The sequence below is a fragment of the Bos indicus x Bos taurus genome, chromosome 16 (genome assembly GCF_003369695.1).
Source record: "Bos indicus x Bos taurus breed Angus x Brahman F1 hybrid chromosome 16, Bos_hybrid_MaternalHap_v2.0, whole genome shotgun sequence".
In the NCBI taxonomy this organism is placed as follows: domain Eukaryota; kingdom Metazoa; phylum Chordata; class Mammalia; order Artiodactyla; family Bovidae; genus Bos; species Bos indicus x Bos taurus.
In genome coordinates this window covers 29,305,449-29,321,206 of record NC_040091.1, presented here as the reverse complement: position 1 = coordinate 29,321,206, position 15,758 = coordinate 29,305,449, and the positions used below count along the sequence as shown (strand labels likewise).

The window sequence follows — 15,758 nt, the reverse complement described above, 5'->3', positions numbered from 1 at the left end:
AATTTTTGGATAGTGTGAAGTGATACTATTAAATTTGTCACTGGCACAGTTGTTTCATTATTGTCATTTCATACATGTCTTATCTTTTGGAAAAAGGAAAAAAGGACAGAGCTACTTACCTTGAGCAGTTGACTACTCTTTCACTGTATTAAAAGCCTACAGAACAAATTAGTAACAAACTGAATTGTTTCATTAATTCATTTTGAACAACTGAAAATGTTATCAGCACTAGAAATTTTACTCTAATAGTTCCTAAAAGTGCAAGAAACTAAGAATAAGATCAGTATACAGGAGAAATGTTGAGCAAAAATTGATGTGATGTTAACAAATTAGATATTTTTCATAGGCATGGAGGCTCCTAGTGTTGACCTAACTATGTCTTATGCCATCTGATTTTTTTTTAAGATCATATTTTTCATTTACATGTTTTTGAATAGTCAAACTTTGAAAGATGGCAGAATCAGATCTGGGCTTGACTTTTAACTCTACCAGTAACTAACTATTATTATTTAGTACTTATTTAATCTCTCTGAGTCTCACTTTATTCATCTATAAAAAGAAATATACCTATCTTCCCAGAGGCATTGTCTCCATTAAATGAGATAATAGTGAAGCACTGGCACAATATCTGCACTTTGACTTTTGCTCAGCCACATACAGAAATTATAAAGCCATTGAAAGACAGCCTGTATTCTACTTAGAATAAAGTCAAATCCGAATGCTGCTTTGAAACTAGGTCCCAAGGAACTTCTAGAATAGATTGGTTTGCATGACTGCTTTAAATGCTGGATTTTCAGTCTGTCTCTGGAATAATACATGTGTGTTCTTATCTGCTCAAGTGTCATACTGCCTGCTTCCAAGGGAGGAAAGATATTTGTTAAACATATTATTTGTTCTTGCTCTCAGAAAATCAAATACGTGGTTTATAGTAGGGACAGGAGTTTTAAATTACTCTTTGTCTTTCATATGAAGATATAAAAGCCCATTTCTTTTTTTTATGTAGGTATAAATACAGAAACTTTTACTCAACTCATTGCCAAAGCACAATCTGAGGAATTACAAAAGCCCTGAAGTCAAAATTTGTGGGGAAAAAAAACTACAATTTATTTTATAACTTTTCAAGTGGCATTCAAGAGCAGTTGATTATCATTTAACTTCTTACATTATCTTTAGAACACTCCAGCTCAATATTGTCTAATAAAAATATTTGAAGGGTATGAATTATAGAAAGGAATTAGAAAACATTCTAATTTCGAATTAGAAAACATAGCAGCTGGTGTGTTCACAGAGGTTCACATTATGGAAATGTAATTTTTATTAATGAATTTTTAAATGATTTTTATCAATTTGTTTTGCAGCGCAAGATTCATCAGTTTTTTGTCAAATCTTTTACTACTCCCACCAAGTGTCATCAGTGTACATCTTTGATGGTGGGTTTGATAAGACAAGGCTGTTCTTGTGAAGGTAAGAATTAAATAGTAAGAAAATGTGACTTTAGAGTCCTAACGTTTACTCCCTAAATTGTAATCAAAAAGCTTTCTCTTTAGAAGGTATATAAATGTTTATTTATTTGACTTAATCATTTGCTTTTCTTTGGATAATAAACTGAGCACCTTGCTAAAGTCTGTTGAGTATTGGAAACTAGACAGATAGTTCCTAGAAGCATGTTCCGGGGAGATAGATTTGTGTTGCGTTCACCTTTGTTTCGTTATTCAGGTGAATTTGTGGTCCCCCAGATGGTAACCTATATGACAAAACAGGTGAAAGTTATTCTTGAATCTGTTCATTTAATTTTACTCTTGCTTAGTTTGTTAGAGAAGTTATTATTAAGTAAACAATGCGGCATCTTTTTAGAAATATTAAATGTCTGCTATAATGCCTCAAAAGATATTTTATTCCCAGTGTTAGTAGCAGAGGATTCCCCCTACCATTCATTGATTCATCCATCACATGCTTGCATAACGCCTGCTCTCTGCTTTTAGGCATTGTTCTATGTCTGACTAGTTCTCACAACTCACGGAGAAGATCCAGATTGTATTATCCTAACTAGTCTCTTAGATGCTTGGATTTAAAACAAAAGAAAATGGGCAGACATGAGAGATAAGAGAGTTGAGTTATGAATATGTGAAGTGATGAATATGAATGATGTTTTCCAGGGAAAACATAAGAGTGAAAAAGAGAGTAAATATGAGGACCAAGCCTTGGGAAACATAAATAAGGGGAGCTAAAAGATAAAGATAACATAATAATCTGAGAATGAATAAGCTCTGCCATTGACTAGGAAGGGTCTAAAGTCTACAGGAAGAATTTGTACAGTTTTTAAGCCTTGTATCATTGTGAAACTTCACCAGTACTTACAAATGTGACTTTTTTAATCTGTTCATCAGAAGGAATCCTGGGCAACTGCTTGGCTTTAGGTCCCTTGTCATTTTTTATGAATCAGAATCCTTTGCAATTCTGTAGTAGGAATTTTTGAGATCTTTCCAACTCTCTTCCCTTCTCAGGTCCCATGCCATGAAATTGGGCCTTTCTTCAGACTCTTTGAAACTACCCTATAAAACAGTGGGGACACATTAGACTATGCCCAAGCTTTTATAAATGTTGTATAATGTGGTTATAGCCTCTCAAGATTCCTGTCATTTTAAGTCTTCTTGGTTGATTGAAGTTAGATTCAGTATAAGGCAATAATTTTGTTGTTTCCATTACCTGATAAAAGTGAGATTTTTTTGCTTAGTAAAACAAATTATAATTTGTTAGATCCTCTACTTAGAAGTGAATGAGCTGTCTTACAGAAGATGGATAGTTTTTGATAGTTAATGCTAGTCCCTCTTCCTTCTTTGTTGGTTTTATATCTATTTGTGATATTCAGTTCATTTCCCCATGTGTATGTGTTCCCATGATGCTATTGCTTCAGTTCCACTTTTATTCTTTCAAAATATTCTCCAGGATCCCCCCTAGAGTAGGAATTGTCTGAATAGATATTCTTAGTCTGTCACCCCTCCAAACAAGCTTGTTCATTTTAGATATTTTAACCTTTAATTCTCAACCAACCAAGTCTCAATGGGAGAGAGTTTATTTTTATTTATCTCAGGTTCATCATGTAAGTATCAAGAGGTCTCATGGCCATACTGTTAGTAGTAATGTATGCAGGCTCTAAGCCAGACTGCCTGGTTTTGAATTCCAGCAGTGTCACTTATGAGTTCTGTGACCCCTGCAAAGTCATATGTAAATGGTGGCATTGTACCTCTCTTAGATTATTGCAGATTATTGCAAAAAATTAAAAACACCCAAGAAAGATAACTATTGTTATTATCTTCGTAGTAGTTTAAATATATATAATAATATCAACAACTCCTAAAATGTAAATACCTTTTTAATCATTGAGCCATTTAAATTTCAAAGAGAGGGATTGGTAAAGTTTGCCAGATACTGCAGAGATGTCAGGTAATTTAATGTCCATCGGTGATTCCTATAAAAGAAATTTCAGAATAAGTACCCAACTGCAGTGAGATGAAGAGTTAGAACTCCAGAAGCTGCTTTTTTAGAAATTCAGTTTAAAACGGTCATTTTATTCTCAAGATTAGATTTTTTGCCATTTATTTGCTTCTCATTTTGATCACTAGTGTTAATACAGAACAATAATATTACAGTAATGAAAAGAAGTATTTACTATTTCTCATTGCAAGTCTTACCTATGAGCAAATCCAGATGACAAAAATGGTTTAAAATAAAACCAGAGATAAACATTCATCTGACGTGACACTTTGCCTATAATGAGTGCTCAGTGAATGTTCTCTTTGTAAAAATGAATTTTTCTTGAACACTGTTTCTTTTTTCCCTTCCGAAGTGTGTGGATTTTCATGTCACATAACTTGTGTAAACAAAGCTCCAACTGCCTGTCCAGTTCCTCCTGAACAGACAAAAGGTCCTCTGGGTATAGATCCACAGAAAGGAATAGGAACAGCATATGAAGGGCATGTCAGGGTAAGTATGGTTAGGTTGGATTTAGACTAATCTTTTAAGGTTTATTAATGAATTAAGAAAAGTCAATTACCTTACAGACATAGTCCTTGACCGAAAATTCGGAGAATAAAATTCACCTAACAATTTTATTTCATTCAGAGAAATGATTTGAAAACAAAAACCTGGCTTTTGTTTGGAATAAATTCTACAGTGTCTCAAAATTTTCTGTACTGTCCCTACAGCGTAATGTTCAGATGTTTAAATCTCCTTAAAGGAATCTGTAGCACTTAGTCTTGCTGGAGAGGTGGTATATGCTTATGAAGTATGAGATATTGTCAAGATGTAATCTTACTTATAATCTTGAATAATATTTAAAGTATACACTGCCTTTCATCCTATTACCAAATTTGGCTTCTATGCCACTTAGAAATCTATGAATGTTATTTTAATGAATTACTAGAGAAAATTAAAATGGTACTGTTAAAAATTTTTCAGAATCAAATGTCATTCCGTGTTTGAAGAATGTGTTCTCCCTCTTGCTCATGTCATTAATGATGTATGTGTTCCATCTGCTGCTTTACCAACCACGGTGGCAGACGTACAGCATGTGTATGTTGTCTTTAGGTTTTCACCCTGCAGTTACATGTGTAATTAAAGGGGTTCTGATTGACGTTTCAGTTCGGGTTGTTTTGCTTGTTTGTTTGCCTAAGATCCCTAAGCCAGCTGGAGTGAAGAAAGGATGGCAAAGAGCACTGGCTGTAGTCTGTGACTTCAAGCTCTTTCTGTACGATATTGCCGAAGGAAAGGCATCTCAGCCCAGTGTTGTAGTCAGTCAAGTGATTGACATGAGGTAAGTTTCAGAGATGAAAATATGTGTATCTTTGCAACACAGAAATACAAACTGTGTGATTTTTCTTCTGATTATATTCCCATGTTTTTATTTAAATCTAATTTCACAGTAATTTTCTCATTTACTAATACTGTAATCACAACATAATTACAAACTGGAAGTATCGTATAGTTATAGAACAGGTTGATGTGCGTGTGTATGCATGTTGGGTCTGGGGGTCTGGGAAAAGAGGTTAATGCTTGAAAACCAAAAGACCAGTTAAAGGCTTCTGGGGTACTAGAGGCCTAATGTGTAATGTCTGTATCATCACCTAAAGCAAAGGCTTCAGTATAATTTCAATGTGAGGAAAGGAAATGAAAATCTCAAAATCAGACAGGCTCTTGGAATGTAAAATGAAGCCGTGAACATTTAAGTTAAGTACATCTCTTAAATGTTTCTGGTCTCATTTTCAGACTCTCTCCTCTACTCAACCCCTTCTCGAGACTCCAGGCATTCTCCCTCAGTGATCTTATTTACTCCTATAGCTTCAAGCATCATCTCCGCATTGAGATGACTCCCGAACATATGTCTCCAGACCCGTGCTCAAAACTAAAATTTCCCGTTCTGGCTCACATAAGCATTTCATACCAGCATCTAAAACACATTATCTTCCCCATACATGTGAAACATAAAGAAATACATTTCTTTATTTGCAAGAAACTTTAAAATATTAGCAAGGAAAATTTAACAGAACCTGCTAAGGACCAAATATAGAAAGATAGGGAGAAGAATCAAAGATAAAACTAAGATGTCAAATCTTCAAGATCAAGAGAATGATGGTACCAATAACCAAATTAAGGAAATCACAAGGAATAGATTATTGTGGAAGGGATCTGTCTTAGGATTTCCTAAGGAACAGTAGCACGTCAGATGAGCTGTGTTGAAGGAACAGTAAAATGTCAGATGAGCTGTGTTGAGGGCACTTGACATGTATTATCAGAGCAAAGAGGGGACAGTCTGCTGGAGACCTACTAGGATCCAAATCCACGTGTCCCGTACTTACTGGCATTGTGACACTGAGTAAGCCAGAAACCATTTCTAACTCTTGTGTCATGTGGCACTGTTAAATCACACCTGATACGTTACTTTTGGCACTATCAGTTACAAAGAAAGAAAATTCAAAAATTTTAAAAATTCAGTTTGGGTGTTCTGTGCAATTAAATTTTGAGGATTGCTTCATATGTGTTATTTAGATGCAAACCCAAAACCACACACACACCCCCCACATACACTAACTTTTAATGTTTCACTTTTCCTTCAGGGATGAAGAATTTTCTGTGAGTTCAGTCTTGGCTTCTGATGTTATTCATGCAAGTCGAAAAGATATACCCTGTATATTTAGAGTAAGTCTGTGTGTTACAATTTGATCACTGAATTATTTGCTTTTAAAAACTAAATGTTTTACCTCTCTCTATAGATCACAAACTTACTTGGAATATAACCAAATCTTACAGACAATTTGTGCAAAGTGAACACTGAATTAGTAGAAGACCAATAGAAGGCTTGAATATATGGCTTCTAAAATAGGTTTCATCTTGGATAATATTTTTGAATCACATTCAATTTTCAGATAAGTAGTACTACAAGAAGAATTGAATAAGTGTGAGATTTCTCAATTTTTTAAAAAAATAAAAGTTTCTTTAAGATCTTATTTACAAGTTAGAATGTTTCAGTTCTATTGCTCTGTAATAACCACTCCAAAACTTACCGGCTTATTTATTTTTCACCATTATGTGGGTCAGTTCTGGTGTCAACTGGAGTCACTCATATGGCTGCATTCAGCTCATTTGGGGCTGAAATAGCCAAAACAGCCTTACTTTCACATCTGAGGCCTTGGTTCTGGCTGTTAACCCTGGTACTTGGCTGGTCTCTGGGCCACCTCAGTTCTCTTTGCAGACTCTCTCCATGTGGGCTCTAATCATTCACTAGTCTGGCTGAGTTCTCCGTGACTGGCTTCCAAGAGAGGAGAAGAAAAGCTGCCAGGCCTTTTAAGGACTAGGCTCAAAACAGGCACAATAACCCTTCTATATTCTGTTGGCCAAAGTAAGTCATGAGGTCATCCCAGACATAAAAGAAGGGGAAATAGACTGCATTTTTAGATAAGAAGAGTGAAATTCTGTAGGAAAAATTGTTGGTAGACATCTTTGGAGGCTGTCTAACACAGTGCAGTCTCAAACTGATGAGTTAAGTAAGATAATGGAGGTTTAAAAAAAAGGACTATTCTCTTGATGGTATGCCTATATACTTAGTACAAGTGTGTATCTTGTATCTAAGACCATACTTAGTCTCTCAGTTCCCAGACCGAAAACTGTTCTCTCTCCAGCTACCAAGGGAACCTACACAGGTGCACTTATCTTACCTGATTCTAATTGTGGGATTTTATTGTCTCTGTTGCTTAAATTACTTTTAATAAAGGATCCATATATACATAAAGTAAGTATTCTGATTATAGGGTCATTGTAAAGTGATAAACCTTCATTTAAATATTAGTTCAAATGGTCTTCTCTAAGTTATTGTTATGAAGTAACAGAATCTAAGTATTTCTGAGCATTTTTTACTTTTTTAAAATGGGTTGAAAATCAGTATTGTGTAGTACTTATGAGCCTGGACACAGGATTCCAGTCTAGTTGTGTGCCCTTGGAGAAATTAATTTCTCTGCATTAATACCTATCTTGTAAAGATTTTGATGGACTTCCCAGGTGGCACAGTGGTAAAAAATTCACCTGCCAATTCAGGAGATGCAGGTTCAATCCCTGAGTCGGGAAGATCCGGTGGAATAGGAAATGGCCACCCACTCCAGTATTCTTGCCTGGAGAAAGATGTTGATAGAGTTAAATGAGTTAATACTTATAAAGCGCTTTGATCAGTGCCTAGTGCTCAGTTATTACTCAATAAATGTCAGTGGCTGTTGTTAAACGACTATGTGTAATGAGTTTTTTGTGATGTATTCTGGCACTCTGTAGCAAAGAAAATACAAATGACACTGCTGCTAAGCTGCTTCAGTCGTGTCCGACTCTGTGCAACCCCATAGACGGCAGCCCACCAGGCTCCCCCGTCCCTGGGATTCTCCAGGCAAGAACACTGGAGTGGGTTGCCATTTCCTTCTCCAATACATGAAAGTGAAAAGTGAAAGTGAAGTCGCTCAGTTGTGTCCGACTCTTAGCGACCCCATGGACTGGAGCCTACCAGGCTCCTCCGTCCATGGGATTTTCCAGGCAAGAGTACTGGAGTAGGGTGCCATTGCCTTCTCCAAATGACACTAATGTTATGAATAAGTAAACTCTATTAAAGGTATGACTTAATGAGTGCTCATTTGCTGGCTAATGCAAAGCAAACTAGCATAAGCATAAAACTGGCTTAAAGGATGGCTGGCTGAAAAGATGTCAAGATGTTTCTAATATCATGAATTTTGATTAAATTTTTCCAGGTCACAGCTTCCCAGCTCTCAGCATCTAGTAACAAATGTTCCATCCTGATGCTAGCTGATAGTGAAAATGAGAAGAGTAAGTGGGTGGGAGTACTGAGTGAATTGCACAAGATTTTGAAGAAAAACAAATTCAGAGACCGCTCAGTCTATGTTCCCAAAGAGGCTTATGACAGCACTCTGCCCCTCATTAAAACAACCCAGGCAGCTGCAATCATAGGTATGGATTTATAACATTTATCTTGTTATAATTGTTTATATACCTTGTCAGCAGGGATTGGCTTTCATTAGGAATCCCTGATGTCTGACATAGTATGTGTTATATCACAGATGCTCAGTAAATGTTTATTGCCTGAATGAGACCATATTAAAGCTTTATTTCTCAGTAAACAAGAATGAATAAACTTTTCTAATGTATTTTCCTCTGAAAAAGCAACAGTGCTAAAGATGAACCTATTACCAAATCTATTTTATCCTTGCGTGACTTCGAAAAAGTTGCTTCTTAATGCATAAGCTGTTTTATAAAGCATAAGTTTCCTAGGTAAAATACAGGTACTAATTGCTTTGCAAAGGTTATTGTAAAGTTTAAGTAAGATGGAATTTGTAACAGACTGCCCATATATAAAATACCCTCAAAAATGGCAGCTTCTGTGTCTGGAAGTTTAAATTTTTGCCATCTTCTTGTGTAACAAAAGCCAACTCTTGTTACTTTGTAGTAAATAATGAAAAGTTTGATGAGTAAAGTTCAAATGCCTTTCACAATTTTTCCGTCTCCAAATGAGAAATGGAACTGGATCCAGGGTGCTGACAAACTAGAGTTTTTTTTCACCTTTTATTGAATAAACATTTCTTTATTTTTGTAAGCATTGATAGAAATTATTTTCTAGTGATTGTTCTATTAAAAAAGACATGAGATAATATTTACTACAGTAATCTGAAAGGAAATTTAATAGTATAAGTTATTGCTATATTTTAATTATTTTTATTTCAGTTTTTTTGTACCATATTTCTTTATCTGTTTTATACTGTGAGTTTTATATAAGTTTTCACCTAATAAAAATATTTCGTATTTGTGTCTTGTATAGATCATGAAAGAATAGCTTTGGGGAATGAAGAAGGGTTATTTGTTGTGCATGTCACCAAAGATGGTAAGAGGAAATATTGTGGAGAAAATATTATTGATACAAAATTCTAAACTCTAGATTTTAAACTCTAAAAACAACAGTCTTTGCTCTTATGTATTCTGTAATTGAAATTTTCCAGACTTAATTTGATACATTTATAAGTCAAAAGATAATTTTTTAAATTTCTATAATCCTCTTGAGTTCTAAAATTTCCATGTATATTTTCTTTCCTGTGTCATTTTGTTTAACAGTTCTGCTGTATAAACTCAGACCGCATTTCTAAAGATAGTACATGAAAGAAAAACACAACTTGATTTTTCCATTGTTCTAATGTACTAGAAGCAGTAACAGTCATTAAAATGTTTGTTGTTGGGTTCTTTTATTCCACAAGTTAATACAACAGATTTTTTTTTAGAGAGAAATTAAATACTAGGTGAAATAAAAAAGGAACCCATTTAGTTTAGCATTCTTGAATGCCTCTAAATTATGTCTTTATATCCAGTTCAGTTCAGTTTAGTTCATTTCAGTTGCTCAGTCGTGTCCAGTTCTTTGCGACCCCACGAACTTCAGCACACCAGGCTTCCCTGTCCATCACCAACTCCCGGAGCTTGCTCAAACTCATGTCCATTGAGTTGGTGATGCCATCCAACCATCTTGTCCTCTGTCATCCTCTTCTCCTCCTGCCTTCAATCTTTCCCAGCATCAAGGGCTTTTCCAATGAGTCAGTTCTTCGCATCAGGTGGTCAGACTATTGGAGCTTCAGCATCAGTCCTTCCAGTGAACATTCAGAACTGATTTCCTCTAGGATTGACTGATTTGATCTTTATATCAAGTAAGATCATGGGAAAACAATGTATTTAAACTTCATTAATTTGTTACCCAAAGAAATACCTTTAATGAAATGTGAGTCAGTTTTTAAAAATAGTAACCCCATGGTAAAACTTCACTAGAATTTGGTGAGAGTGAAAAGGTTTTTCTTAAAGATCTGTCATGTTTTATCACATAGGAACTCTTTGCCATGGCTGCCAGAAATCTCAGTGCTAAATTTAATACCTTACTGTAGGTAGGTTAAATTATCTTACAGTGAGTGTGATTATCTTCCTCTTTCTCCATATGGTTTCTGATATCTTAGTTTTTCTGTGTGTATCTCTATCTTTATTATAAGTTAACATATTCCTTTGAGTATAATTGGGATATGATTAATAAACAAAACACTATTTTGCAGTTGATTCATTATTCTTTATTTGCACAGAAATTATTAGAGTTGGTGACAATAAGAAGATTCATCAGATAGAACTCATTCCAAATGATCAACTTGTTGCCGTGATCTCAGGACGAAATCGACACGTCCGACTTTTTCCTATGTCAGCTCTGGACGGGCGAGAGACTGATTTTTATAAGCTGGCAGAAACTAAAGGCTGTCAAACAATAACTTCTGGAAAAGTGCGTCATGGAGCTCTTACATGCTTGTGTGTGGCTATGAAAAGGCAGGTCCTCTGTTATGAACTATTTCAGAGCAAGACGCGTCACAGAAAATTTAAGGAAATTCAAGTCCCATACAACGTCCAGTGGATGGCAATCTTCAGTGAGCAGCTCTGTGTGGGATTCCAGTCTGGATTTCTAAGATATCCCCTGAATGGAGAAGGAAGTCCATACAGTATGCTCCATTCAAATGACAATACACTCTCATTTATTGCACATCAACCAATGGATGCCATCTGTGCGGTTGAAATCTCCAGTAAAGAATACCTGCTGTGTTTTAACAGCATTGGAATATACACTGACTGCCAGGGCCGAAGATCTAGACAACAGGAACTGATGTGGCCAGCGAATCCTTCCTCTTGTTGTAAGAGTTTTACTTTTGGCTGCCTTACTTTGCTGTCTCTTTCCTTTTCCTTCTACTTCATCTCCTATGTGTATTTATAATTATTAACAGCATTTTTTTTAAGTCCTCTTTGAGGTTTTTCCTAGGCATTAATTATCTTGGTACAGAAAATAACCATACCTAGTTAACCTCATTAAGGTATGGTTAAGTCAACCCACTCCGGTGTTCTTGCCTGGAGAATCCCATGGACAGAGAAGCCTGGTGGGCTGCAGTCCATGGGGTCCCACAGAGTCGGACACAACTGAAGCGACTTAGTAGTAGTAGTAGTAAGTTAACCATACCTAGTTAAACCATACCTAGGCCAGTGGGGTCAACATTAACAGGAACATAATTAAAGCTAATCGTTTTATGGAATATTTTACTTAGATAGATTTTTAAAAACACATATGCTTTTATTTCAAGGAAGGCAATGTCAACCCACTCCAGTACTCTTGCCTGGAAAATCCCACGGATGGAGGAGCCTGGTGGGCTGCAGTCCATGGGGTCACTAAGAGTCAAACACAACTGAGCGACTTCCCTTTCACTTTTCACTTTCATGCACTGGAGAAGGAAATGGCAACCCACTCCAGTGTTCTTGCCTGGAGAACCCCAGGGACAAGGGAGCCTGGTGGGCTGCCGTCTATGGGGTCACACAGAGTCAGACATGACTGAAGCGACTTAGCAGCAGCATGCTTTTATTTTGGAATAACCCTAAGGAGTTATGTTCATGGTCCCCCCAGATACAGGGCTTGTGAAGATTAACAGCTCATAAAACTCATAAAACTTCTGTGTTATTTCACTGAAAGAGATATAACAGTGAGCAAAATAGACAGTCTCACCCTCACAGAGCACAGAATGCAGTAGAAGGGATTCCTGACAGAACAAGTTACAGTAAGGTCTAAGTGCTCTGGTAGCCAAAGTACAAGTTCTGTAGAGGCACACGGGAGGAGCATCTCATCCAGCCGGTTTTGTTTTTAGTGGAAGATACTTGGAGCATGTTTAAATGCTGAAGGGAACTAGCCACTAGGGAGCCAGGAAAAGGTTGACCTTGTGCTAAATATAAGAAACAGAGTAAGAAGGCCAAAGAGGCTGGAAGTCAGAACACAGGAAGAAGGATATGGAGCAGGATGGGAATTCTCTTCCACTGCAACAAGATAGGAGGAATGGTGGGTATGAGGACAGTCAAGCTTAAAAGTTCAGTATAAGAAAATGTAGAAGAGCCACATATGTTTCGACAGAGAAATTGGGAAATCTAGATAAAAAGAAAAATACTTGTAATCCTACCTAGCCAGGCTTAACTATTCTTAACGTTTTGTTTCTTTTGAAATTTACACTCTTGTCTATGGCATCATGTTTAGAATGAATCCTAGTCAGAAAATAATTGAGAGTGTTGTGTGAATTGGAATTAGAATAAGAATTGGAACATCTGGCTTTTATGAATAGCTCTGCCAAAAATTTGTGACCTTAGCCTGGGTAATCATTTAACCTTTGTTTGTGTCACCATTTATTGATGTTCAGCTCATCCATAAGTATATGTTGAGCATTTTTGTGCCAGATGCTTTACCACGCATTCATAAATGTGAACCTAATTCTTAAGATTTCTCTGCTCTGTAGCTTTGTTTCACTGTCAAGAGCTTAACTACTTTAGGAATCAGTTATTTTAAATGTAATGAAATCCCTTTATAGAACTAGTATTGGGCAAGGGAATATTATACCCCTGGTGTTAACAGACTCCTTCTGTATTATAATGGCCATAAAACCTCTTCATTTATGATTGATGGGGTTTTTACTTCAAAAATGTTTTGATGTGGCTTATCTGTATTGATACTGGAATTTGGTGGGATTCCACTCTACAGTTCCTTAGCATAGATCTTTCAGAATGTTTTGGAGTTAACAGTTAACAGGTAATCAGCCTTCTGTTCTCTCCTTCCTGTCTCTCAGGTTACAATGCACCGTATCTCTCAGTGTACAGTGAAAATGCAGTTGACATCTTTGATGTGAACTCCATGGAATGGATTCAGACTCTCCCACTCAAAAAGGTAATTTAACATTAAAATACGGCCTGGACCTCCTTGCAGCCCAGTGGTTAAGACTACACACTTCCACTGCAGCGGGCGTGGGTTCAGTCCCTGGTCAGGGAACTAAGATCCCGCGTGCCGTGTAGTGTGGCCAGGAAAAAAGGAAACATATGGGCTAAGTGAACAAATGAGTATAAGTGAAACACTATATGACTATTCAGCTGCTTTTCACTAATTTAGCATTTTCTGTCATATGTAATAATATAAGTGGGAATTTGGGACTTTGCTAAGAGAAAAAAGAAAATTCAAGCTGGTTAATTTTATAGGTAGCTCAGCACCATACTATTTTTATTGCATTTAGTTTCACTATATAAAGTATGATTATTATCATAATGAAAAACTATAATACATTCTGTAACTTAAAATGCCAGTGTTACCTTTCACTTTAAGGAACTCTGAAGGAGCATTTCATTTGTAATTTTACTGTTTTTCACATAATGGTATGCAGTTTTAATCCTGTGAGGACAAACTTCATGGGCTAGAAAAGTGATTAAAATTAGAACCAAAGTTCTGTTAATAAAGGTTTCACATATTCCTAATAAACTATAATATTTTCCTTTAACATTCCCCCATGATAACATAAATTTTTACCACTAGAGAATGTCTATTTTGCAAAAAATGAAGAAGGATAGCTTGATATATGTAGCATGTGTCATTAGTTGAGGGACAGGGTTTAGAGGGATAGGTAAAAGAAAGTACCCAAGATCTTATTTCAAAATCTGCCCCAATTTTAAACCTTAACAGTGGAAAAAGCTCTTGTTTACTGCCACATTTTATAAAACAACTAAATATGGTCCTTGATTTTATAAATTCGGACTGGTTACAATGAATTTTCCCTTTTATTTTTACGATGTGAATTTTGAAATATGTATAAAGGAAGCATAATAATAAACTGACCTCTTATGAACTAACTTAAGAGCCAGAATATTACCAAAATATCACTGAATCTACCTGTGTATTTTTTATCCTGAACATTGTGTTCATCATTCCCTTGCTTTTCTTAAAATACAGAATTTTTGTATATTTAAATATTCCTAGGCAGTGTATTGTTCGTTTCGCTTGTGTTTGAGGTAATATCATCTTTTGTATATCATCTTTTGCCTTGCTTTCTTCATGTACTTACTGTGTGTCTAAGAGTCATCCATGTTACATTGTACTGTATTTTTCTTCATTGCTTTTCACTGCTATAAAATAGTCCCTTGGGTGAATAGATCACTATATATTCTTCTGATTAGCAGACATATGAGTTATTTCCCCGCTTTTTGCTATTGTGAACATTGCAGCATATGTCTTCAGGTGTGTATGTGCAGGAGTTTCTTTTAAGTCATATGCTGAGGAACGAAAATGATGGGACACAGAGAATGCAAGTGTTCAGCTTTACAAGACAGTGACAGTTTTTTCCAAAGTAACTGTACCAGTTGACACTCCTACCATCTGTATATGACTTCGTAATGACCCATGCCATTGTCAGTATTCAGTTTTGTAACTAGTTTATTTGTGGTTATCAAGGGCTACCTCATGGGGTGTCGATTTGTATGTCCTCTGTTAGCTATGCTGTTGATAATCTTTCATGTTTCTTCATCGTTCATATTTCCTCTTCTGTGAAATGCCTGGTCATGTTTTTTATCCCTATTTCTGTTTAGTTGATCATTTTTTTAATTGATTTATTGAAGTTATTCATATACTGTAGATACTGGGTTAGTGATAGGTGTGGTGAATCTTTTTCCTGTTTGTGACCTATCAAATAATTTTCATGGTGTATTTTGGGAACATTTATTATTATTGCTGAAAATTCATTGTGATAAATTTTAATGTAGTTAAATATATCATTCTTATTGTTCATGGTTTTTTTTTCCTTAAGAAACTGTTTCCTACCTCCATGTCTTAAAGATAAGATCTTTATTTCCTTTCAAAAGTTTCGCCTTCTACCTTTATATGTAATCCATTTGGAATTGATTTTTTGTGTAATGTGTGAAGTAGGGATTCAGTTTCATTTGTTCCATGTAGATACCCATTGCTCCATCACCATTTATTGACAGACCTTCCTTTCCTCATACAGTTTTATCTCTGTCCTGTGTGTACATTTAGTTCAAATAAGATTCCTAAAGTATCTGTATTAATATCTTAGTATCATCATCTGCTTGCTAGTGGCTTTAAAAGTTAAATTTAGGGTTTAAATATATTTCACTTTTTTTTTGCCAAGAATACTCTTTCTTTAAAATTTTATCATTATGAATTAGATAATTTTATACCCTTCTAGTTAGAATTAATTTTAATTTTTTGTAGATTTTCTGAGAAGGCTACATTTTGAAGAGGAAAGATAAAAGTCTTAAGAATGTGTGCTTTACAAGTATGTCAAAGTTTTATGATTTAAATTTTGAACCTTGTTAAAATATTAATTTTATTTTTTATTATT

The 15,758-nt window shown here is 35.6% G+C and overlaps 1 protein-coding gene across 18 annotated transcripts in view; it reads left to right on the top strand.

The window, feature by feature from the left end:
* CDC42BPA (CDC42 binding protein kinase alpha) overlaps nucleotides 1-15,758 on the top strand; it is a 296,769-nt gene that overhangs the window by 261,571 nt on the left and 19,440 nt on the right. For all 18 annotated transcript variants that reach the window (XR_003514893.1, XM_027564637.1, XM_027564634.1 and 15 more), the window contains 8 exons: nucleotides 1,359-1,464; nucleotides 3,848-3,984; nucleotides 4,674-4,813; nucleotides 6,114-6,195; nucleotides 8,280-8,496; nucleotides 9,362-9,424; nucleotides 10,653-11,246; nucleotides 13,206-13,303. Coding sequence is in view for 17 of the 18 variants with exons in the window: in XM_027564637.1 (XP_027420438.1) it covers nucleotides 1,359-1,464; nucleotides 3,848-3,984; nucleotides 4,674-4,813; nucleotides 6,114-6,195; nucleotides 8,280-8,496; nucleotides 9,362-9,424; nucleotides 10,653-11,246; nucleotides 13,206-13,303 (1,437 nt within the window). In the remaining variant the exon portion in view is untranslated. The remainder of the gene's footprint in view (nucleotides 1-1,358; nucleotides 1,465-3,847; nucleotides 3,985-4,673; nucleotides 4,814-6,113; nucleotides 6,196-8,279; nucleotides 8,497-9,361; nucleotides 9,425-10,652; nucleotides 11,247-13,205; nucleotides 13,304-15,758) is intronic.